General features: G+C 35.1%; 1 protein-coding gene across 12 annotated transcripts in view; it reads right to left on the reverse strand.

The window, feature by feature from the left end:
• The window catches only part of YAP1 (Yes1 associated transcriptional regulator), a 112,768-nt gene that overhangs the window by 83,298 nt on the left and 3,213 nt on the right, over positions 1 to 26,257 (reverse strand). For all 12 annotated transcript variants that reach the window (XM_036902795.2, XM_036902793.2, XM_036902791.2 and 9 more), the window contains exon 2: positions 25,516 to 25,766. In XM_036902795.2, coding sequence (XP_036758690.1) covers positions 25,516 to 25,766 — 251 coding nt within the window. The remainder of the gene's footprint in view (positions 1 to 25,515; positions 25,767 to 26,257) is intronic.

Genomic DNA, 26,257 nt, shown 5'->3' on the forward strand with positions numbered 1-26,257 from the left:
TCCACTTAAACAAAAGGGCTGAAGTATATTTCAATTAAATGATTTAATGATTTAAATCTCTGGCTGAAAATAATTGAATATGATTCCAGCAATCAAATGCCCCCAGGGAGAGAGGACAAAACCAACCCTTGCTATCCCAGTCTTAAGAACAAAGCTCATGTTCTCATCATCTTTGTACCTCTAACCCCTTCTACACTCAATAACGTTGCTTCAACTAAGGTACCTTTCTTAACTGTATAACATGCTGTATTAAAATGTTTTAATTTAACAATACGAGGCTAATGGAGATATAGATATATAGATGATTTAAAATGGTAAAATTTAAAAAATAAGAACTAGGAATACATGTATCAGCAGGTAAGTATGGCTACACACCTCTAAAGAATATACACAGACTATCTATGATAGTAAAAAAGACAGACTTAATTTCTATTACTGCAGGATTAGAAAACCCTAACATCAAATGCTCCAACTTTGTTTCCAAATTTAGTCATCTCTATTATCTCTATGTGGCAGAAACATTCACTAATTAAAAAAAAAAATCCTCAAATGCTCCACATACTTCCTATGCCCCTTAAAATGAGAGATCTAGTGACTTGTTAAGGCCACCAATGGGCTGAGAAGCTCTATGCTTCACCTTCAGACCAAAGCATAAAACAGTGTGAATTTTCCATGTTTCTCCTCTTTGTGTGATGACAAGAAGGCAACATGTCAAAATGGCAAAGTCACAAGAGATTATCTGACATGCCTGAATCACCACTAAGGGAGCACCCTGAAAAGCTGCCAGATCACAAAAATATTTTGTGAATTAGAAATAAAGTGGTCAGCCATGGAGATTTTAGGATTGCTTGTTAATCAGAATAACCTAGTCTAGCCCAATAAAAAGTGTATGGGAAAGTGCTCCTTGTTATCTGACATGTCCACTCGAATGTTTATGAGAATGCTTCCTGAGAATCTTCATAGGTCCTAAAGTCTTCACTATCACACTGAAAAAGGTTTAGGGTTCAAAATTTTCATGATTATTATCTTTAATATAAAAGGTAAAGAAGGACTTAAATAGACATGTTTCCACAAATATATAAACTGTCAACAAGCACACGAAAAGATGTTCAACATCACTAGCCATTAGGGAAATACAAATCAAAACCACAATGAAATTATACCTCACACCCATTTTTATGTCTATGACCAAAAAAAAACACAGAAAACAAACGTTGGCAGGGATGTACAGCAATTAGGAACCCTTTTTGTGCATTTCTGACATGAATGTATAACAGTGTAGCCACTGTGGAAAGTCTGACAGTTCCTCAAAAAGTTAAACAGAAAACTACCATATGATCCAACAATTCCACTTATAGATATATACCCAGAAGAAATGAAAGCAGGGACTTCAAGTTCATTATGTGCATACCAATATTTATAGCAGCATTATTCACAATAGCCAAAAGGTAGAAACAACACAAGCGTCCATTTACAAATGAGCAAATAAACAAAACGTTACATACACATACAATTTACTCAGCCATTACAGGACTGAAGGTCTGATACACAAAAGGACAAATATTGTATTATTTTATTTACACGAAATACTTAGAATAGGTGAATCCACAGAGACAGAAAGATTAACGGTTTCCCCTAGGGGATGGGGTAAAGGAGAAAGGAGATAATGGAGTTACCATTTAACAGGAAAATTTCTAGTTGGGATGATAAATTCTGGAAATGGATATTGATGACAGTTGCACAACACTGTGGAAGTACACAATGCCACCAAAGTGTACACTTACAAATGGTCAAATGGTAAATTTTATGGTATGCATGTATAAATTTTATATGCCACAATAAAAATTTTTCAAAGATAAAAGAAGTTAATCATGCAGGCTATTTGATATTTCTTTTTTCTTCACAGACTAAGACCTGTTGAAAATTCTTCTAAATGTGTTACTGAGCCGTATTTTCAATCCTGCCTTCCAAGAATTGCAGCCAGCTTGCAACTAACTTGAAGTAGAATTTAACTGACTCTGAAAACAGTGGATTTAGGCAAATGTCAAAGTAGAATACTAAGTTGTGCAGGGTGAATGACTGGGTACACTGTTCTATGACAGTACCACACAATCATTAAAATCAAGTACATATGTGCTAAATGCAATCCACAGCCATTAGAAGTGGCAAACATAAGACTCAGTAGATTGAAATATGTTTGATAATTTCATTAAGGTAAAGAAAATGGAATTTCACACTATGGCTATGTAAAAAAAAACTGTTGGATATATGTATGTTCACAAGAGATCACCCTTTCCTCCCGAAGAGAGAGTTGCATGTGTATTTTTCATCCTTTGAAAGTTCTATTAGCATTCTTAATCTTATGAAATCAAAATATTTTAAGGATTAAAGTATATCAGGCCATTGTACATGGTATTTTTAAATTACTGCAGGCCATGCACAATTCTACAGACATTGTGGGAATACAAAATAAATACTCCGAGATAGAACCTCTACTCTCATGAGGATGCCATCTAAAGAGAGACAGAGGGTTACGACAAAACTACTAGGTAACCAAATACATTATTTAACACTGGCTTAACTTGAATACTAAAGCTATTTATGATTAGATTTTATATCTCAACAATTTGCCACACATGATAATTAAGCATAAGCCATCATTTTAAAAGTTCACAAATAAGGGCTGGCTCTGCTTAGTTGGCCAAAGAACAAAACATTCTGAGATTTCTTGTTTGACAAAAGACAGGGCATGAAGATGACACTTGTCATTCCTGCGGAAAGAAGTGAGCACACTGCTTGCAATCTGTTTCTTAGCAAATATGATTTGAGGAGCTAACAGTGGAATTTAAAGAAACCGAGTGTGTGCTCTTTTCTGGTCTAAGCATTGAGGAGAGACGCAAGAGTTCCTCTGACATTGATCAACTGATCCCATGGCTATCTTCTCACTTCATTTCTGATAGCGTTAATGTTTATTTAGGCTTGAAAAGTTGTATGCAATGACAGCCTCATGTTCCTCCAAAGGAACGACTTAGTGTTAAATTATCCCCCAGTAATGTGTATTCTCTCATTTATGCAATTAGTCAATCAATGTTCCTGAACACCAACTGTGGGCAAAGTCACCATGCGGAGTAATGTGGGGTACAGAATAAGGCAGACACAGTCCCCACCAGAGTCCCAAGCCTCCGCAGAACAAGGGCTAGGAGGGAAATAAATTCAGTATTTTATATAACTGCAAACAAATCAGTTTAACCTTCCCAAACAAATTCTTCTCACTTTTCCACAATCACAATAACTATAAAATCATTTACATACCCTTAAAAAAAAAACTCCCTCTACTTAGCAATAGCAATAACAAGTTTGGCCAATCATTTCACATTCATCTTAAAAAACTTAAACTCAACTCCCTGCCTTACAGGCCACCTTCCACAAAAGCTAACTAGGCCAGCTTCACTCAAGCAAAAATCTGGTCTCGTCCCTCCATTTACAAGAAATCTGGCTTCTCCTTTCAACCATTCCCTGGCTTAACACTCAATCTGACCCTCTCTATATCACCAGTTTCTTTTCTCTCTTACAGATAAGCTGTCAGTTTCTTATCCAGCACACAGGTCATGCTCATCTTATCACATCTCCCTGTACAAACCATGCCTTTTCTTTCTCTTATCCAACAGCCCCTTTAAATTGTGACTACACAACAGTTTCTTCAGGAAGCTGTAGACTGATCTCTGGCTGGTGATCATCCTATCTTAATGTGCCCAACTTGTATAGCATTAATATTCCTTTAATTTGTTGTCTTATAGGTACAATCTCAAGTTTTCTTCTATATTCCCTAGTGTGGTATTTTGCTCACAGTGGTCACTTTAATAACCTAAAGGAACTTATACTTCAAAGTGTAACTAAATAAAAACTACATAGCAACATGTGAAAAAGTAAAGAGATTATGAATACCTTGTTTTACTTTTACTGCATTTCACTTTGTTGAACTTTGCAGATACTTTTTTTTTTTTAACAAATTGAAGGCTCAAGACTTTGGGAATGAATTAACTTCAGATATGGTAGAAATTTGCAAGAGAATTAAAATTAGAAGTGGAGCCTGAAGATGTGACTGAATTCCTGCAATCTCATGATGAAACTTGAATGGATGAGAGTTGCTTCTTATGGACGAAGAAAGAGTTTCTTGAGATGGAATCTACTCCTGGTGAAGATGCTTTCAAGACTGTTGAAATGACAATAAAGGATTTAGAATATTACATAAACTTAGTTGATAAAGCAGAGGCAAGGCTTTGAGAAGACTGACTCCATTTCTGAGAAAGGTTCTACTGAGGGTAAAATGCTATCAAAGAATCACGTGCTACAGAAAAACTGCTGGTAAAAGTAAGAGTCCATCCAGGGCAGCAAACTTCATCGCTGTCTTAAAGAAACTGCCACAGCCATCCCACCTTTCAGCAACCACCACCCTGATCAGTTAGCACTCATCAACGTGGAGGCAAGACCCTTGCCCAGCAAAAGATTACAACTTGCTAAAAGCTCAAAAGATGGTTAGCGTTTTTTTAAAGCACTAAATTATTTTTTAATTAAGCTTTGTTCTTGCTTTTTTAGACATAATGCTACTGCACACTAAACAGATTATTCCCCAGTTTAAGCATAACTTGTATATGCACTGGGAAGCCAAAAAATTCATTTGACTCCCTTGATTACACTATTGGCTTTATTAGTGGGTTCTGGAACCTAATCTACAGTATCTCTGAGGTATGCCTGTGTATTAGAATACCAAGAACAGCAATAAAAGTGCCATATTCTAACAGGCTTTATCTTAGGCTGCCAGTGGTAAGGCAAAAAGTTTTAATTGTACTAGAGAATTGTCTGGCAATATCCAAAGACTATATATATTGCAAATTGTCTGAAAATATATAGCCAAGATGTTATCAGTGGGTAGTGAGATCATGGGTAATTTATTTGTTCTTTAAGCCTATTTTCTAATTTTTTCCCTTACAATGAACCTCCCTTACCTGTGCAATAAAAAAATACAATCTGTATTTGTTTCTTTAAATGACATATGATCACTGACATGATCACTCACAATGTCATCATATGACACTGACACGATTGGTGGAAAATGAGTAAAAATATACCACATGTTGTGGTACTACCCAGAGAATATTAAGACAGTATTTAAAAAGGCATTATCAAATTAACACTCTAATGATTTTAGTGCTATACAACTACCCAAATTTGACACCAACACTGTGTAGGGATCATTAACTCTTTTGCAATACATAAACCTGGCACATTAATGCCAACCAGAAACCATCACTGCATGGCTCACCGTGAGCATACAGGATTTACTGAACTGAATGAACCACTGCTAAAACACGTAGGCCTGAGCTGTAGGTCTTGTTTTTTTCAGTTCTTATCTATTACACAAGATTTTTCAGACAGATAAATTGAATCCAAACCTACTTTCCTTTTGCAGAAACACAAGTGGTCATAAACATACACTTACTTCAGCCTTCAAACCAATGGTCTTCTTAGGCGCCCAGAAAACCCTGAAACCAGGTATTTACAGACAAGTCAGATACCTGTAGAGATCAAAGCTTCAATCTCTCTTGTAAGTTACCTAAGAAACACACTTCCCAAGTTTAAGTATGCTCTATTATTTTTATATGTTATAAAATAGCCTAGAGTTTAAAACAACCTAAAACACTCAAAATCTTTGTTTTCAATACCCACTGTACTCTTGCTAATTATTCTAAATAATCAAGAATGGTCATAAAGTTGTATAGACTTAGAAAATTCACAAGGTAGTTTTTAAAGCTTTGTAAACTTACCTAAAGCTAATTTTACCAAAATTCCTCAATATACTCAAATAATTTCTAAGACCTAGATAGTAAACATTTTTCTTCTCCTTTCCATGTTTATCATTCTAATTTCTTTTTAAAATTTTTTCAGTTTTTAAAGGCTCTGGCATGGCTGACAGAAAAACTATGTGACTAATACTAAATATAAATACAAGGTTACGAAATTTTGGGTTACAGTCATTGAATGAGTTTTAGGATAACTTTGGTGGGAAAAACTTCCTAAAAACCTTAAAAATAAAAATAATACTACAGAGAATCTGCCTGTTTACAAGTCACTCTCAAGGCAGAGACCCAATGCAGAAGCTGGATTCTGCCTGTGCTTCTCCAATCAATTGGTCGAGTTATTTAATCTCTTTGAACCTTAATTTCCTCATTTGTAAGGACGAAGCCCACCTTCTTAAGTGTGGAAGATGCACAATAATATTGTTCATTTCCCTTAGGGTCTAAATATGTTTTGGCAACTGAATTTAATAATTTCAAAAGATGGAAGAGACCTAGAAAGATTTTATTAACCCCCATCCTCTAGCATGTACAATCCTAGGAAATTATTTTATCTCTTTACAGTGTCAGAATGGCAACTAGAATTTACATCTAGAGTGGACTAGCGGGGATGTTCTATTATATTACATTCGAAATTCTCATGGAGCAATGACGAGGATTATATAAGAAATGTAGCTAAAGCACACAGCATAGTGTATTTTAGTATACAATTATATTTTAGTATAGAATAGTGGTGAAGAGTATGGACTTTGGTGCCAGACTGATGGAGCCAGGATCCTGGCTGTGCCACCTATCAGCTTTACGGCTGAATTGTGCCTCAGTATCCTCATTAAGAAAATGGAGATAACAGAAGTGCTGAGAGGATTAACTGGGTTACTCCACGTAAAGGACTTAAACCAGTGCCTGGCACACAATGAACACTCAATAAATGCTAGTCATTGTTACTATTATTGATACATTTTAGAACAAATCATGTTTTTGAAATTTACCTTAGTATAGTAGAAGCCAAATTAAGTATTTCAGTTTTATTCAATAACATTTAAGCATAAACTGTCGGATGCAGGAAGAGATATGGCCCCAACAAACAGTAGAAGTTTCAGAAGAAGAATAACCACAGAATCACAATTCTCTGTAATATGTACAAGAAGAAAGGTACCTCATTTAATCAAATTAAGATCCCATTAATTATTAAGAAGTACCCTAATTTCAGAGGTTCAAATGTGAAAAAACATATTAGAATCAAAGAAATGCAACAGGAGAAGTTAATGGTACATAAGTTAAGGTGGAAAGGTTCAAATATGGTTAATGCAAACTACAGAAAAATTTGTGCTGGCATTTAAGCTGATGCTGAGCCTTGCATGATAAAATAAAGAGGAGAGGTTGGGGAGAACTTTTGGATAAGCAGCCCATACAGTGGGAACATGCTGTGCAAAGTTACAAGTACATGAAAATATATAGTTTCGCAGTGCAAACGATAGGGTGTGCACGGTGAGCAAGGGGGGAACAAATGGTAGATCAGAAATAAGGCCAGGTTGTGGTCCTTATCTCTATGCTAGTAGTAGCTACACTGATGCATACATTACTTATATTGACTTAATTAACTATCCAAACGAATTCCTTGATGTAAAACTGACTCATTGATGTAACTTCAACCTAACTGAAGTTTGAGTAAATGACCTATTTAACTACCTCGGTCAGGTAAGAGGGCTTCTCTTCCGTATCTCTCTGGTGGACCATGGCTTCACAGCCACTTTTGTCCTTGAAAAGACTCTAAAATTTTCAGGCATCAAAACACCACAAACATTTTTTTTTTAATCCAACAGAATAAGATTTTAAGCAAAGGAGTAGGAAAAGTAGAAATACATACATACATACATATACATATATACACATATATATATGTATATATATGTGGGTATATGTATATATGACAACAGCTTGAATCTGAGAACAAGCACCCTGAATTTATGAAGCAATTAATCTTGCAAATCAAATGAAGACCTATGAGACTCGCTGCGTCTTGGTCCTGAACGGTTCAAACTAACAGGGTGAAAAATATGGTCAACACTGTACAAATATTTCATGCCTCACAAATAAACCTTTATCCTCATGCTTTCTAATAATCTTTTTTACCTTTGATTTTTTTTCCTCAGTGCAGTATTTATGTGCTTCCAGGGCTTAAGTTTCCAAGGATGAAAAACTTAGATGATACATTACCTATTTCCTTTAAAGTTGATTATTATTAAAATAGAAACAAACTTTCCACATTTGAAAACAACTTCTACGGGGTAAGAGCAGAGGTGGGTGTTAGATATCAGTGGTGTATCTAGTACATTAGAACTCCTTCCCAAACTCTTTGAAGAAATTATTCACATTTTGCTTCTCATCCTCCCTACAAAGAAATGGTTGCTTGTCTACTCAAAAGACATACAAAATCAACATGTGTATTTGGGATCCTGACCGTATTGGAGGACACCATAAGCACTGAATCGACTCCAATCATCAAGCAGAGTGCTTCTATTCTTAGGAAACAGCAGGGTTTGGTTCAGTTGGCAACACTCCTGGCCTCTGGATCAAGAGGTCAGTCTCACATTTCACAGAGAAACTCCAGTTTACAACCCTTGCTAACACTCCTGCAGAATAATTCAATAGGCATTAAATGACAGTCTTATCAGAAACCAAGTATCCAGTAAAACTACAAATCCAGAAATATTAAAGAGAAATAAATTGGACATACCAATCCTTCTTTTTAAACAGAGAACTGTATACTTAGAAAAGGGGGGTGGAAGGAGAGAGAAAGAGAGGAAGAGGGAGTGTATCAGAGTGTGTATGCGTGTGTTTTGGCCAAAGGTAGGATAAATGAGTTATATTTCATAACTATATTGGCATTTGCTTTTAAATACTGCCCTGTTCCAAAAAAGGTAGGACATCTCCATTAAAGTTTGTATTTAAAGCAAGCTTCTGGTTGTTAAATATTTCTACTAAATAATTTAGCTTCATACTAGGGTGGTGGGCTAAAAATACAGGAAAAATTTGCAGAAATGAGAGGCCATATCAAGTGATTTTATGTAGACAATCCACAAGCACACAACACAGACAGGGTGGCACCAAGTGATTAACAGCCCTTTACAAAAATAGATAAATAATGTTGCAATACATGGGCTCTCATCTGAAACACTAGGCTGAATTCCTGAAAGCAGAAGCTTATTCTGTACTTTAAAAATAGGCATCCTAGTAAAATGAGTAACCCTCATTTAAAATGCATAGAGCAAGGATCTTACAGAATACCAAGGTCCTAAAATACCATTAGATAAATTTTCTTAAATAAAACTATTTTTGCCCTATTTACACAATTAAGTATTTTATTCCCCTGGAAATAATTCAGCCCTAAGATTATGATAAAAACTACGTAACTTGAATTATTTTTTTTACATAGTTGAGAAAAAAATTCTGTGTGTGGGTATAAATAATCCTTTATATTGCCATGAATTTTCAGTTTTCTTTTTAAACGGGCTTGTCCAGTCTTATTTTCAGTGTTCACACAGCTGTAGCTATGAGCTCTGGATCACAGGTCTGGAGCCAGAAGGTGCCCAGGAGGGCATCCTGTCTCTTCTCACACTGGCTGCCGTGCTGGAACACCCTCCGCCACACACCTGCCAACCTCTACATTTGTCTTCCTGCGTGTCATTATCATGAACGACACTTTACCTTAAATCAGGTACATGACAGAAATCATTCCTACTGGTTAACAACATTCCCATAAATGGAAAATTCCAATAGGAAGTTCCACTGAGGAAGTTAAAATAAATGAGTGTCAAGTTGACTTTGCTGTTTTCAGAGTTATTATATAAAAGCAGAGCAACAGGAGCCTAAAAGAAATCCTTACCAAATTCTAATCCAATGTATAAGTACTAATATGTAATTCATTCAACTAAAAATACTGGCTTTCGGGTAAAGCAAGATGTCTCCGCAACCTCTTCTCCCTTAGTACTTACACCATGTGAACTGCTCTTAGCAATAAGCCAAGCCAGGTAATAAGGGACAACATTTATATGGTCCTCTACAGTTTATGTAGTACTCTCATGTACATTATCATAGACAGACATAAAATAAGAAAGGGTACTTAAATCAGCAGCAGTTGGTGGAGGCTGGAGAAAGGAGGAAGCGCTGGCTAAACTTACATATATGTAAAACGAGGACCCACCCATTTCACAGCTTGATGTGTTTAATGATGTGAAATACCACATAATAAGTATACTACGAATCTGAAATGTCTTTTCAGTTCATTCAACAACTATTCCATAAGTGGGTGCTTACATCTAAACCACTCCGAAAGGTTTTGACCGCGTAAGTAATTCATCCTCACTAGTGCCATTTCTTTTAGGGAACATGGTAGAAATTAAAGTACCCTTGTTTAATTCAGCAAATATTTATTAATCACCAAATAAGTATGCAATATTGAATAAGACTCTATGGGAAATACAATGTAGATTTAACTCAGTCTACAAAAAAACTTTAAGAAGACAGCCAAAGATTTAATAGAAATAGCTCATGCTATTCAGACACAGGCCTAAAGGGGTGAATCTGTGTGTAAGTTACTTCACCTCATCAATGCAGCCCACCAATTCACAAAGTACATAACATCTACATCTACAAAACTAGGGAGAGGATTCCATGAGACAAGGCATAAGTATTTTTGGTAAATATTCACACAGCAAGTTTTCAAGACTTAGTTACTTCAACTTGAAGGCAATAATTTCAAATATATGTAAGACAAATTTTACATGCTCCAAAGGAGGTTTTTCTTTAAATGTTTTTCTTTTAAATTAAGTATAAACAGAAATCACTATGTGAGTAGCGACTCACAAAATATTAATATTCTTCCATACACTAGAGTGAAAAAATCAGCTAAACAATTTGCATTACTACCTACAATGGGTTAAAAAAAATATTCTAAGTTGTATTTGAATATCAAAACAGTCCAAAACTAAAACTGACTATAAAGAACAGATTCCAAAAGATAAGGAAAGTGTTTGGTACTGCTATCTATGCTTTGGCTCTGACAACAATGAATAGCTCTTCTCACAGAAGGCTATAAAAAGCCCATTTTTTGGCTATCAGGGATGCTGACTGCCTCTCAGTTTTTGTGCTAATGTAGAAGATACAAATGAGAAACAGCTCAAAGTTTAAATCCCCAATTTATTTTTTCTAGTATCTCTTTCATAATACAACAGATAATAAACAATTAGTGATATGTGAGCATTTTCTCAAACAGATAGAATTTCTAGTATCAGTTTGCTTGCTTACCAAAGCAATACCCCAAAACTAATCACTGATTCTTTATCTAGACAGATCAACCCTCTCTTTTCTAACTCCTTCAGCCCTAAATATCAATTTCATCTTAGTTTCTACCTAAACCCTAATGTCACTGGGAGAGCTTTTTGATTTTTTATTTACCTACATAGTTAAGTCACAATAAAAAAAATCCTTCCCCCAAAATACTTCTCCAATGGCCAACAGTACTAAGTGGTTTTGCTTAGTGGTAGCTTTTATATATTAAACTGAGTATAATTTATACTATATGAAAAGCACCGTAAATATAGTATGATGTCAGAAAATACTTAATATTTATATACAAGACCTGAGAATTCAGTTATTTTTTTACCAATTTTCACAGCATGTTAAAGCTGGAAAAGTCCTTAGAAATCATATATACTAATGGTAACTTTACAGATGAGGAAACCAGGGCTCCTGGAATTAAGTGAGTAAATCAGCCAGCCTCTGACATTATTAAACATTTATTATATGCTAGACACTGGTAAGTGCTTGAGACATAATGGTGACCTTGAAAGGACTTTGCAACATCCAGTAGGAGAGACAAGCAATCACTCAGGCAACTGCAATTCGAGTAAGAGGGGAAATTGTTTCACCAGATGTAGGATTATACAAAAATCCCATCGTCATGTTACAAAACCATTCACAAATAAAGCAAAATCAAAAAACGGATTCAGTATCGAATAAAATCCTACCCATCCTTCAAATACAACCAAAGGTCAACCTCCCCCACAAATGTATCCAACGCACTCTCTTCTTTTTCTGCGCTACCAACACGGACTGCTTAGGGCTTATTACCACACTACTGAGCAGTCCAGTAGGTATTTTCTCAAGACACTGTTTCACAAAGTTTGCCTCCTAAACTGAAAACTGGGATCGTGTAGCTCTTAAACCTTCTATTTCCTAGCTCTGAACACGCTACTGAAGCTTTCTGAAACAAATGAAAATTACTCAATGTTCCTGAAATGCTGGGAACAACATTTAAAAGCAATTCTCAAAGCTTTTTGGTGAACAGTTAATATGTGCTGATGCTACTCTAGGTTTGGGAGATACATTATAAACAAGTCTGTAAGTGAAAATGTACTTACTCCTAATGCAACAAGGTTCAAGTGAGGTCAGAAGAACAGATTGTAAAACTGACCTGGGAGTAGGAAAAATCTGGGGGAAACACTCTAAAAGCAACTGACATCTGAGCTGAATCTTGAAGGAATTTATTACTTCAATAGTTACTTATTTAAGGTGGGGCAGGAGGGGAGGAAATCTAAAAGCAGTTCCCCAAAGTTACCATTTAGCTAAATATAGAAATGCCCTAAAACTCAACTTTGGTCACAGAACTAGGACGTTTTTCTCAACTGTAACTGCCCAATCTGTGAAATTCAAGAGGATTATTTAGAGATTAGAAAGCCATTTTTAAAAGGCCTCGGAATTTGGGGGGGACATCCTTTAATGATACTGTTCTTTTCCCTTTTAGTCTATGTTGTTGTCTATCATGGGTTGTTTTATATGGGGGCAGGGAGTTATAGAGACATAGTCAGTAAATAATTACCTCTTATAATGTCCATGACCAGAAAACCATTTCAAATATCCTAGATTATTAGTTACAAATCACAGGTTTCAAAGAATTTGAATTAAAATATTTCAATTATTGTAACAATTACTGATTTTATTAACTGATGCTTTCTTGAAATTAAAATTACAGCTATTGTCAAAAACCATTTTTCTCAGTCACTTAAAATTTTCCTGAAATTCAACTCAGGACAATGGGAAACATTTTTTTTTTAATAGGATGGAAAATAGTGTAGACCAATGACTAAAACTTTTAGGCATCAGACTACAGAAAAATCACTCCATTTTAAAAGTTTGACACCAAGGAGAGGAAAAGTTGTAAAATTCACAGATTGGAAGTATCCTGTTTTAAGAAAAAACTGCTACTAATTTTATGCTGAGCAGACTGAAACTCACTGGTTTTCAGTTCACCATGTGCTGTTATCTAGTCAAATACAATTTCCAACCACATTCAGATAACCTAATTATATCCCTTGATGACAAAAGACACAAGTGAGACCATTTTATTTTACTTTCTATTACTACTTAACACAAAAACTCTATAGAGAAAGGAATACTATTTTCATAGATAAGCAAAACTACCTAAAATCCAAAAATCAAACTCAAACATTGGCTCTAGGTCTAAAAGATATGTACATTAAGCTGGAATTCCTTTGACAGACAACTCCCAACATCTGTTTTCCTGAACTTAAGCAAAACTGCTGGACAAGTTCTGCATTTGATAAGATGACCTGACTTCAATTAACTAAAAGGGAGTAGGGGCTGGGGTTTGAAAAATCATTGTATTCTTGAATGAACTATTTCCTGAAAATTAAAAATCTAGTTTATATCCTTTAACGACTGAATAATTTAACTGTTAGAAAGTCTAAAATACTTGAAACTTCCTGCTCTTTATAAAGCGAGCAACTGACAATAACTGAAGGGGATAAACTGCACAGCAGTAGTTCTGAACTCTTACTCCACACAAGCTGCAAGGTGGGGGCCTCTGGGACTACTGGCGTGTAATCCACGACTTGCTCAGCAACTTTGCGTAATGGCTTCAAATTGCAGGCCTGAAGAAATGCTCCATAAATAGCTGCTCTTTTTTTTTGTAAAGCCTCTTCATAGACCTAATACAACGCCACTACCAAAAATGGAGGACTCACCATGGACCTTCTTTTTTTTTTTTTATAAGTCAAGAAAATAACTAGGCATATCCTGCTAACCATGTTGCTCATTTTGGGAGTATGAATCAGTGCTGAAATCTGATTCACTGTTTAGATCAGTTTTTATAATCACTCAACTTCATGAAGAGGAAAAAGCACTTATAGTTTTAGAAGATAAATGCTTAGTTTTGAAATTAAATGTTTGAGAATGTCTTCATTAACTTCCAGTGAAGCAGTGTTCATTCATAGGTAACTTGGAAACCTAGACAAGTATAATGTGGTCACAGAAAACACTTGTAGGAAGCAGGAACAACGTAAACAGCCTAAAGTCACTTTGAGTACTCACCTCCTTCATTATCTTACTTATATTTATGTATATTTACACACATTAACATCTATTACTTAATAATTCATATAACTTACTAGTCTGTAAGTTAACAAAAATTCAATAACCAATTAAGTCAAATCTATTAGCAATAACAATGAAGATTTTTCTCAACTGAATTCTGGTAGAGAAAGAAAGCAGCAATGTAATTAAAACAAACACAAGTAGGTACCAGGAAATTCAGGTTCTATTTCTCCTACAGTTTTCCATCTGAATTCATGTGTAAGTTAAATAAAGTAACTTAAAATGAGGCAGATTTTGGTAAATACCAGAGTCAAGTTTTAGAGGATAATTACAGTTAGATGTCAATTAGAATGCATGGTCTTGAACATAAATGCTGAACTGTAACCAAAAAGCCCATATTCTGTCTAACCCACTTAACAATTTGAAAATAACTTGACTCATCTGATGGCATCTCGAGAGGAAACACCTGTCAACTTTTATTAAATTAGTCACAAAAAATGAGATTTTACTTAACAGTATTAACTGTTTTCCCATGACATAATGTTCTACCCTGAGTTTCTTAGACCCCAGATGGTAATCCATCTAAACTGAGCATTATTTTTTTTTAATTTCCAGTCCAAGTGTGGTAGATTGAGAAACGGGCCACAGTTATTTTATAGTTCCTCCTATCAAGAGGCAGTCTACTTCCCAATCCCTTGAAGATGGGCTAACCCCGTTCCATGCTCAGACCAACAAATGTAGTAGAAGTAACATCATGTAACCACCTCAGGAGGTTTTGCAGCTTCTGCCTTCATACTCTTAGAAGGGTCCCAACATGTAAGGGAACCTCTGTGTATGCACAAGAGATCATACAAGGATGCAACAAGATGGAAGGGGCCTAAAAGCCAAGAGAACAAGTCTCAGAATGAAACCTACCTTGCTAGCACCTTGATCTTGGACTTCACAGCCTCCACATCTATGAGAAATATTGGGTGGTTGTTTAAGCCACCCAGCGTTTTTTTTGTTACGTCTGCCCCGCTCACTAAAACAACCAGCAACAGTAGATAATCTCAATGTGGCTTACTATAAAACACAGTTGAAATCCCAACACTCTAATATGTTGCTATTGACTATCTTTATTTCTTGATTACTAGCATTCCTGAGCTCCTAATTTTCTTCCAAAACCATATTAAACTCTTGAGTTCAGGGAAAGAATTCTGACAGCTCTGTGTCCCACATAAGTTTTACTAATAGATTTAAAACCCTAGATGGTCTTAAAAGACAAAATTTCCACAGTTAACTTAAAATGATAGGCAGAATATTAGATTTGCTTTATAATTTATTTTAATAAAGATCATTAGCAAACAAGCATGCAAATAATTACTTGGTTTGGTAATGTAAAACAGACTAAAGCATTTGATTCTGCTTGTCTAACACAAATTCTAAAGCTTAATTCAAAAAAGTTCTTTAAATCTCTAAAAGAAAATGTTTCAGTCATGAACAGCTTTTCTATGCAACTTTAAAAAGTAAAAAATTTGGTGAAGTTTTTACACATTTCACAATTAATTAAACGTGTGCAGTAAAATCTAAAACAAAAATAGTCAACTTATGAATTCTAATAAAATTTAAACAAATACACAGTAAGCTAAATTTAAACAGTACAAGAAAAAATGAAAACAATCCCTTTCAATTAGCATTTTCTGACAAATCGTATCAAAAACAAGCAGAAAAAACAAAACTTACTGTAACATCAAAATAAACTTTTTAAAACACAAAACAAATACTCTAGCATCTTTTTAGCATAGCGTTGCATAGCAATATTATGCAGGGACTACAGGCATTAATTAATCAAGGTGACTTATCCAACAGACTGAAATAAATGAGCAGTCTAAGGGATGCCATCTGCCAATAACTATATCGAGCTACATACATAATGCTGAACAAAGAAGTTCTACATCTTTACTGAGCTTATAACTGGTTAGCATGAACAGGTCTCCAGTGATAGCACTAAAAAGGCAAAAAAGATGATTTGCAATGAATGGAACTGTGAGACATATTCAGTCCACTCACATATTATTAATTTTGTCCCAACTCCACACAGTGGGACCCAGCAAACTCTTAAAATGATGTGTGCCATACAAAACCACTAAGTAGGAGTTTACAAAGTGAAGAGACCACTAATCACGTATAGTGAATTCAAAGAAAATAACTAAGAATAGCCGGAAGCAAGAAACTATAACCACAACAATGCCAAATGACCCAATACACACCATCCAGAACCAAGTGGGTCTTTTTGACAAAATTTGCCCTGTGTTTGAGAATGTAGAATTAGGCCACTGACGGACAGGCTATGCTCTTATCTGTAGCGTGATGGCACTAACTGAAACTTAGTAGATAGGTATATAAAGGGTATGCTTTATATTCAAATACAGAAGATAATGGTATTAATTTTGTGTAACTGTTTCCAGACAATGATATACAAAATTAATAACACTGTCTTGAAACAGGGATTATTTTGTCACCCATAAGAGATGTGTTCCAGTCCTAACAGGAAAGTCTGCACACCCTCCATCCGGGAGGGGTAAAAAGTGATCCTATTACATCATCTGGAGCTCATCCAAACTACACAATCTCAGAAACATAACCTGTATCAGTCTGAACATGTGTAGAGGAAAAACAGAAACATCTGTACTTTGGCCAACTCTTTCTCAGAGTTTTTTTTTTTTTAATCTTAAAAAAAAAAAAGTTATCCAAAAAAGTTTGGTAAATTTTAACTGTGACCCCTATCACTGTTAAGGATTAGTTCCAGGCAGGTCTCAGAAATCTCCGTTTTCTTAGCTCATTTTTAACTTTAGCACTTGGCTACTTGAACACTTCTTTATTCTACTTATTAACTAAGATGTATTGATTCTGTTTCATTCCTTCACACCATTCAACATTTTCATACCTTTTACAACCCAGAAGTATCCTTTTGGTATCATCCAACACTCTTCTCTGACAGCTAGAGTGTTCTGGTCTCATGTTGGTTACTTAAGATTTTGTGTGTTTTTTAAAAGGTTTGCTTTCCTTCCTCTTCTGCCACAGATTTCCATATATAACTGCCATTTAGCTGAAATCAAGGCAGAGAATGCTGAAAAAGTGGACCTGGAGAAATTCATCTTGAGATCAACAACAACAGGTCTTAGGATACCTCAGTCACCACCTATGGGTGACTCTATTTCATCCTAAACCCAGTTTTCATGAAATTCTAACTACTTACAACTCCATGGATGATTTATGGGTAAAAAATATTCTCTTTATATTAATATTATCCTATGACATCTACAATGGCCTATTGAAGACTGAGCACAGGCTACTTTTCTGAGCTGTCGCCAGGGAAAGCCACAATCAAACCTAAGATAAAATCAAGTCACATACCTCTGGGGGTTAAGTATACCACGAATTCCTTAATCAATGAAGTATGCATAAATATTTTTATTCTACCACTATGTATACTAACGAAAACTAGGTGGAAGCAAGACAGGCACATGCTAATTTCCTAAAGTTGTTTTACTTTAAAGTCTTACTTTTTAAAGCTGTGTATACTGCACAAAGAATTTGAAAATGACTTACAGGAATATCTCCACTATCGTACACAAAAATAGGAATTAAGTCTCCTGTCTCTCTGTCCCTTCACACTATTTCAGAATCCAAACCCTCTGAACAAAATTCATCCACTGTCCGACGCCATCCACCCTGCTGTCAGAGTATACAGTCACCCCTTTAAGAAAATCTAACACATGAAGATGTAAACTAGCAAAACTGATCCTAAAGGGGAAAAATGTAATTGAATTAAACATTTGCCTGGGAAAAATATTTACTTAGGTATTTGTTAAAAAGAAGTCCCATATTATTTAAGTCAAATCATGAAATTGTCAACAGTCACTGTCTTTAGATTTAGAAAACTGGACTTTACATAGTCTATCTAATAATTACAAATGGGATTCACAAAAATTCAGAATACATACAACTTTTTAAAGACCTACTGCAGAACACCCTCCCTGACCCAGGTAGGAGATGGGGGAAATTTATATCCCAGAGAAATGGACCCAGAGGCTCTGGATTCAGATACCTAATAGAGCCGAGAGCAGGGATGAAGGAAGCCCCACACTGTTCAGCCCTAAAACAGTGGTGGTTCAGTCTTAAATCCCACTGCCATCACACTCTCTAGAGAGGGGACAGGGAGATTTTTACCTGGAGAAACAGGCCCCTATAAGAGAACCTAACTAAGATACTGACATTTAGGGCTCCCTACCTCTTCAGGACTTGGCTGGTCCCTGTTACATCACTCCAGTGAAGCCCACTTCAGACACTAAAAGCAGAGGACAATTAAAAAAAAAACACCCAATATACTATCCTCAGAGAGATAATTTATTACTATACCCATGAAATAAGAACTTCATGTTATTAAAAATAATAAAGGAACAATGAGCTCAGAAAAAGAGCCCCTAGAAATTAAGAATGATAAATTGCTCTTTGGAAAAAATAACTGAAAAATTAAAAGCTAAAGTTGAAGGAATCTCCCAGAAAGTATAATAGGCGAAATGAAGGAAAACAGGAGTTGAAATGAAAGAATTAGAGTTATTGTGACTAGGAGGCATTCCAGAAATAGAGAACAGATAAAATAGACTGTAAGAAATTATCCATGAACTAATAAAATAAATCGTTCCCAGGACCAAAGGACAGCTAGGGCAACTGCACTGCAAAACTTAAGGGGGCACCATTCACACCGGAGACTGAGTTTCCAAACCACGCAATCTCTATAGTGAATAAGAAAAGGTACATGCCAAGGCATATTGTGAAATTTAAGACCACTCCCCCTACATAATAGAGGAAAATACTGAAATCCATAAGGGAAGCGAATTTAACTGCTCAATAAAAGAACTGGAAGGTAAAATAAAACGGAGCACTGCCCTTGAAACTCCAAGGGAAAATAACCTTGAATTCTACAACCAAACTGCTCATCAAATGTCAACAGTTAAAAGATATTTTTAGATATAAAAGATCTCAATGCAGTTACCTAACTTGTATGCTTTGTCTCAGAAAGTTCCTGAGGGATGAGCCAACTCTAAGAGTGGGTAAATCAAGAAAGAGAAAAATAGTAAATAGGGCCCCGCCGGGATGAAAATGAAGAAGTCCCAGGATGTCAACTCTAAAGCAAGTCGAGAGCTACCAATCTAGCCCAGTGCAAGATGACAGAAGATTCAGAGATTTCTCCAAGAGGGCAAAAAAGCAACAGAAATTCAAGTGAAAAAACAAGGCAATCAACAGTTCCAAGAAAATATCAGACTTGTTGGGAAAATCATAATACATTATATAGTTTAGCTACAGGCATACCCTTAGAAGTCATAACAATGCAAAAATACTTTAGAAATGTATAGTAATTATACCTGGAAAGATTAAGAATTTAGGGGGTGCAGAAAATTTTAAAAATAGCAGTATAGCACATTTTACAAATAAGAATTGTTTTTAAGTGCAGGGGCGGGAAATCTCAAAGGGGTTGAAAGTGTTTGCATCTGGAAAATGCAAGCAAGAGATACAGAAAAGTGGCTCAAAACTGCTTTTTCTTTCTGAACCTCACAGTACCAAGGGATTTTTTTAATGTATGTGTATGTTACTACTCTAAAAATTAAATTTCAAAATATGTATTTATATATGAGGCTATGAAAAGTATATTTGAACCCCTCTCCTCTGCAGAATCTAGGTGATTCATCTCCTTTCTTCTTTCCTGAATTGTCTAATTCTAATGAACATGTTACAAAATCCACATTCATACTTGTACAGAAAAAAAATTCAAACTTACCCTGACTTCTAGATGGGAGATTTTATTTCTTCCCCATTTCAGTATATAAGAAGCTGAATTTCAAACTTTCTAGTCCACATTCAGCTTTGTGAAAGCAAATAGTAGCACTCTGAAGAAAGTCATCTTTACTCTGAACCCCAAATAAAATAGTCTATGGTAATTTTTTAGGCATCTATCAAAAAGCACATCTCTCTATAAACATACTTACTGGTCAAATAAAGACCTTACTTTAAAAATAAACAGAAAACCTTCTAGATTAGGTTAAGCAAGCAATTGAAAGAGGAAGGAAGGAGGTTTTAACAAAATATGCCCTCACATTCCCCCAAATCAGGACCCAGCTGAAGAATTTGGTAAGTCTAGTGACTAAAAGACACAGAAGGCACACTGAAGTGTAGATAAGTAACAGCACCAACCACAAATAAAGCACTGATAATACCTTGTGGAAGAAAACCAGTAACATGTTAATGTGCTCCATTTGCATTATCTTGTTAATTTGCAACATTATTCACACATTTTACGATTTTATATGTTAAAAATTATGGTTCTTCTCAAACTAAGAGCCAAACAAGGATTGAACTACTGACACTTTTTGTCTAAAATATTGAAGGAAGAATTAAAAACAAAAGAAGACCATTGTGATTTATACCACACTCCTCTGTTTGCTTTTAGAAAGGGTCAAGCACTGCACAAATTCAAGTGCTCCCAAAGTAGTGGTACTTGTTCCCAGGAAACTTGGTGCTTACTGTACTTGTACAACCAGAACCAAGAAGCAATTCTTCATAAAACAGCAACATCCCTTCATGGCTTGAAGTTCTGATTAATCCTACAATCAGAATCCCTTTTTGTAAGAACTGCATCACTGAGTAACCATAGTTATAGAACCACACATCTCTTTAAAACCTCCCTTTATGCAACGCTACTCAACTATTACCAAACTTTCAGACCGTAATAAATGGCTAAATCAGGCTATTGCTGAAGGCAGCAAATTAAGCTTGAATACTCTTAAATCTTAACTGACTTTTAAACTTCAGTATACATTTTGACAAGTAAAAGATTATGTTTAGAGTTTACCTCTCCTCAAAAAGCCTCAAGGTAAAAGGCAATTCAGAGATTTTAGAATGCTAATTTACATTATTTTTCTAACTACAAAGTAAAACATTTCTCTACATTATTAATGAGGATTCATCTCAGTGTTTGTTTCAAACATTGTTTTAAAGTTTCAACTATTCAAATACTACCTAGGTTTTTCCTTAGTAGTTAACATAATGCTTTTGGGAAAAGGGCATTTTTTTTAAGTTATTTTTTTAAGAAAATGAGCCTAGCATCTTGCAGCCAATTCAGTTTGCTGCACTTAAAATCTGGTTTGTTCACTAAATGTCTTTCTTAGTTAACACTGAAAATACTCATTATTTTCCCCAGGAAATAAATTAATCTCTATGTTCTATTTACTCTGTCACATACACTATCTTCCAACTGTTTTTCTTCTGCCACTGTATTCAACAGTTCCTCCAGAGGTTTCCGCCTAAATCCTTGTGGCACTCTGGGCCATTCTTCCCCGGGATGCCCACCCACTGAGCAGAGGCAGCATTTTTTCTGAGAACTGAAGGCATACTTTCATCTTCTTTCTCCACTCAATAGCAAGACAAACAGGCAGAGACTGGCCCTCCCTGCTGAGAGATACTCTGTGACTGCGATTTGAACCGTTTTCATTTTTGCAGCTTAATTATCATTTAATTGTAATACTACAAGCTTTTCATTTTAATGGGGAATTATTTGGGGTACACTTGATATAGCCAAAAAACAAAATAGCCTTATTCTGTAAGAAATTTCTTATTTAAAACATCAGATCTTTATTATAATAATAATAATACATATTGTATGTGTTTATAGTCTTCTACTGAGCAGGTGTTTAGAAGAAACAGGTCAAATTATAAGACAGTTTAACTCATCTCTGATACATTTCTGAGGTAGCTTTAAATAGGGCAGTGGAGCATTCATTTCTGAAAATTATATATGTAGCAAAAAAAGAACCAAACCATTTATTGTGACCAATATTACCTGCAAGGGAAATTCATTTAATGTTAGGATACTGGCTAAGTTATATGCTGTGCAGTGTTGAAAAGCTCCCCAAAAATACATTTTTAAACTATAGATCAAGATACTCAATATAATTGTAAACAAGCCAGAGCCACAAGAAACCCTGAGTCTTCAAGGACTAAAAACACTGTGGCCAATTATTCATAAAATGATAATAGAAATGAAACAAAATGATATTTTTAAAAACTGAAAGAACATTATTAAAACAATGCAAATCTACAAACTTTTAAAATCAACGGATCACATTTTTAAATCCTAAGGTACTATATGATACATCATATACTATTTGTACATGGCAATAATTACAAGGTGTCAGATTCAATAAAATAAATCTAAGTAGAAATACTCCTTTTAACCAGAGATATTACAGAATACTGATTCAGGAAGTTATTCAGCAGCTTATAAAGAAATAGGAAGTTGTTGACCACCTACTTGAAGAACTATTTCCTGCAGGAAAACTGTAAGACAGCTGAAGAAGGCAATAATTCTCAGAGTAATAGAAAGAATTCTTTTTAAGTAAAACCTCGATATATAATGCTGAATAAATTAGTTTTAAACAGCAAACTCAAGAAGACAAATATTATATGTAATATACAGACTTAAGCTTTTTTTTATACTTCACAATCATGCCAGAGCTTGAATATGTGTAGAAGACCACTGTAGCTAGTACCATACTTCCACCTTAACACATGCCAAGCTAAAGGGCAGGTCTTCTCCAGATCTCACTAGCCTAGGGAAGGCTTTAAAAATACCAGTAATCACCTGTGTATAATCTTTCAGTAATTATGCTGCCTTGGAACTAGAAGATGGGCCAAATGACTTCAAAAAGGCATTCATCTGTGGTCACAAGGCAACAATCAGTTGTTTCTGAAGTCAACATTCCTAAGTTTTCAATCAAATTACATCACCTTGAATGTTTGGACCATTTATGGTCAGATTTCTTCATGCCAAGCATAAATTTCAGTAAGTTATATACTTTATAACTTAAAAGTTAGTTCCAACAACTATGTAAAAAGATGTACTGTAAAATATAATTTTTACACTGTTGAAATGACTAAAGTATGCAGCTAGTTTAAATCTTCATTCTCTATTTAGCTGGCAACAAGAATCTTCAGACACAAGAGGAAAATATGCAAGTAGAGTCAGAAAACATTGAAATTAGGATAAAAATGAATGTTGACAATAACAACTTGGCTCAAAAAGCTTCATTTACCATCATCTTCGACTTACAGTCAGGACAGATCTTAATCTCATTTACCTGTGCAATACACAAAAATAAGTTGTTCGTTACAGCTCATACAGCTCCTAACATCATGGAAGTAGCTAACAACTGGATGTGAGCACATCTTTCTACAACTTTTCTCCAAATTGCATATTGTTCATAAAGCAAATACTCAAGAAGAAAATGAAATTTATAACCCATCTTCCATGTCCAATGCTTAGAGACGCTCTCCACAATTCCTGACAGGTACCAACTAATCTGTCATTTTGCCTACTTTTACTAAACAAGAAGATCCATCTTTCAGGGAAAACCCTTCTATTTCTGAAAGGTTTAATATGAGAAAACTATTCTGTGGAATCAAAACTCATCTTTCTCACCATGTAAGAAGCCTAATTTTTCTTCCATGGGAGAGACTCTCTCCTCTTCCCAGTTTTTTCATTTTCAGGTAAGCTTCCCTCCACTCCTACAACCATTACTCATATGGCATAATTTTCCTGTCATTTTGCCCTGTTTTGCCTTCCTACAAGCCCACTTGATTGGGGTGAGGTGTGAGTGTGCACAGCCTTCATTAATCCATCTTTATCAGTATCTTTAAGAGAAACATTTCTCCTCAAACGAAGACCATCAGAAACTTTAAAAATAGACATGGAATATTTCAGCTCAAAACAAAAAGATAATTCAAAATAGTGAAAATGTAGGCAGATGTCACCTAGAAGCTATTAATACAAAGTATAAAAAAACTAAGAATAGCATACATGTTGCTCTTTAACCGTATACTTTTAGCTACAGCATCAACCAAAGAAAAGAGGCAAGAACCCTATTAAGCTGTTAAAAAATCTCCCCAGGTCAGCAGCACGTGACCCAGTAGGGAAAGGTTCAAAGAAATACAGCCTTTCTTTTTCCTCCTAACAACCTGGTTTGTTTCCATTCCTTTTCCCTTCAAGACACATCCCTCACAGCTAGCCGCTCTTTCAATCATTTACTTGGATGTCTGCTTGAGAACAAATGAGCTTGCTCATGCAGATGAGCCGGCCAGACTTGGGTGGACTTTCCAGTCTCGGGTCCTTTATTGTTCTGGTTGAAACCTGACCCTCTGAAATGGATACCAGGACACCAGAAGAGCAATTAAAAAAAGAAAAAGTCTCAGGAAAGGGGGCAAAAAACTGTAGAAACTTCACAAGACCCAACTTTTTCCTTTGCTCATCTCCTAAATATGCCTGTCACAAAAAACTCTGAAAGATGATCAAAAAAGTACTTAATAAGACTCACTACAAAGCAGTATCATCAATTGTATTATTTGATCTAATAAATAAAGATTACATTTGCCTTAGGAGCAGACTGTGAAGCCAGATCTCAATCAAAACTTGTTTTTTTCAGTTTATTATCTGAACCTGATTAAACACTACTAATTAAGCAACTTTTTAAAAATATCAATTTCAGCCTATATTAGAAAACATTGTTTTCTATGCTTAACCCAAACAAGCCAGATAAGAAAATTAAGGTCTTAATTTCAAAATGAAAGGGGATAAAATTCCATTTTGATCTTTAAAGCTTTAATGCAATTTTGCCATTTTATTGAAGACAAAAAGGCTGATAAAATATTTCTCTTTATATTTTGGGGAGAAAAAAGGCAATAAATCACAACTGCAGCTATATAATTAATTATTTCACAATCTAAAATGTTATAAATTAGACTCCCAAAGGCATCCTATTATTTTGTAGTTCTTATCAATAAAATGTTTAAGATATTAGTGATGTACGTTTCATAAGACTATGCCAGTTGTATAATTCTCACAATTTGAGGTTTTTCATGGTATTCTTTCAGTTTTGAGCCAACTAATTAATAGGTTTGGCACAAACTCAAAATGAGAATATCCAAACTGCCTCAAAAACAATTATTAAAAGGCTCTGAACCAAAAATCAATCAAGCTTTCAAAATATTACCCAAGCTAAAGAAGGTATTTAGGTCATACCAAAGTGATAAAAAAAAATACGGGAGATAAAACCGAGCTTAAATATTAAGTATCAAGATAAATGACATACTTATTTATTTATGATAACACTCATTGTGTTTTCCAAAATCTGTTTTTCTTAGAAAACTGTCTCCCACCATAATTTCCACTTACTTTAAGAAGTACCTCTGACCAGAAGATGTCTTCGCCATTTCCCAGCCTGCTGGCAGAGGTACGTCATCAGGTATCTCAAAAGAAGACTGTCGAAGGTGCTGAGCAGTGGGTGCTGCTGCTGGGCCAGAGACTACTCCCGTGGGGGTCAGCGTTCCAGGAGACACAGCTCCCAGCTGCAGGGAAGCTGGCGAGGAATGAGCTCGAACATGCTGTGGAGTCAGGGCTCCTGCACTGCCTGCGTCAGTACTGGCCTATTAGGAATATTAAAATGGAAATTTCTTAAAAATCGTTTTTAAACAGAGCCCCCTTTAAATTTCCTAGATAGGTATTTGGTTGCAACGAAATCCTGAGCACCAAAGGCAAATTTCAACATTTAATACTTGGCAGAGAGGAATACAGATTTTTCCATTTATACTTTTAAATGGTTTATGTAATTTTAATACATACTTTTATAAACATTTGTGATTTTATTCATGAGAACTCCATTTAAGTATAATTCTACCTACTACACAGTAGATGTGCATTCTACATACATGTTTTAGAGGCAGAGTACAGAATGAATGAAACATTCCTTAAATAATAAATGTTTAATTTTAAAACCTAGTCTCTAAAGATCAAGGTAGTATGGGTGTTTTTCCAAGTTCCAAAATGTTCCAGGTATAAACACAACCCAAGAAATATAATAATTATGCATTCTTTTTCTTTCTTTCTTTTGAACTAGGTTTCAAGTAGTTAAATTTTT

This window comes from Manis pentadactyla, chromosome 13 (genome assembly GCF_030020395.1).
Source record: "Manis pentadactyla isolate mManPen7 chromosome 13, mManPen7.hap1, whole genome shotgun sequence".
NCBI lineage: Eukaryota > Metazoa > Chordata > Mammalia > Pholidota > Manidae > Manis > Manis pentadactyla.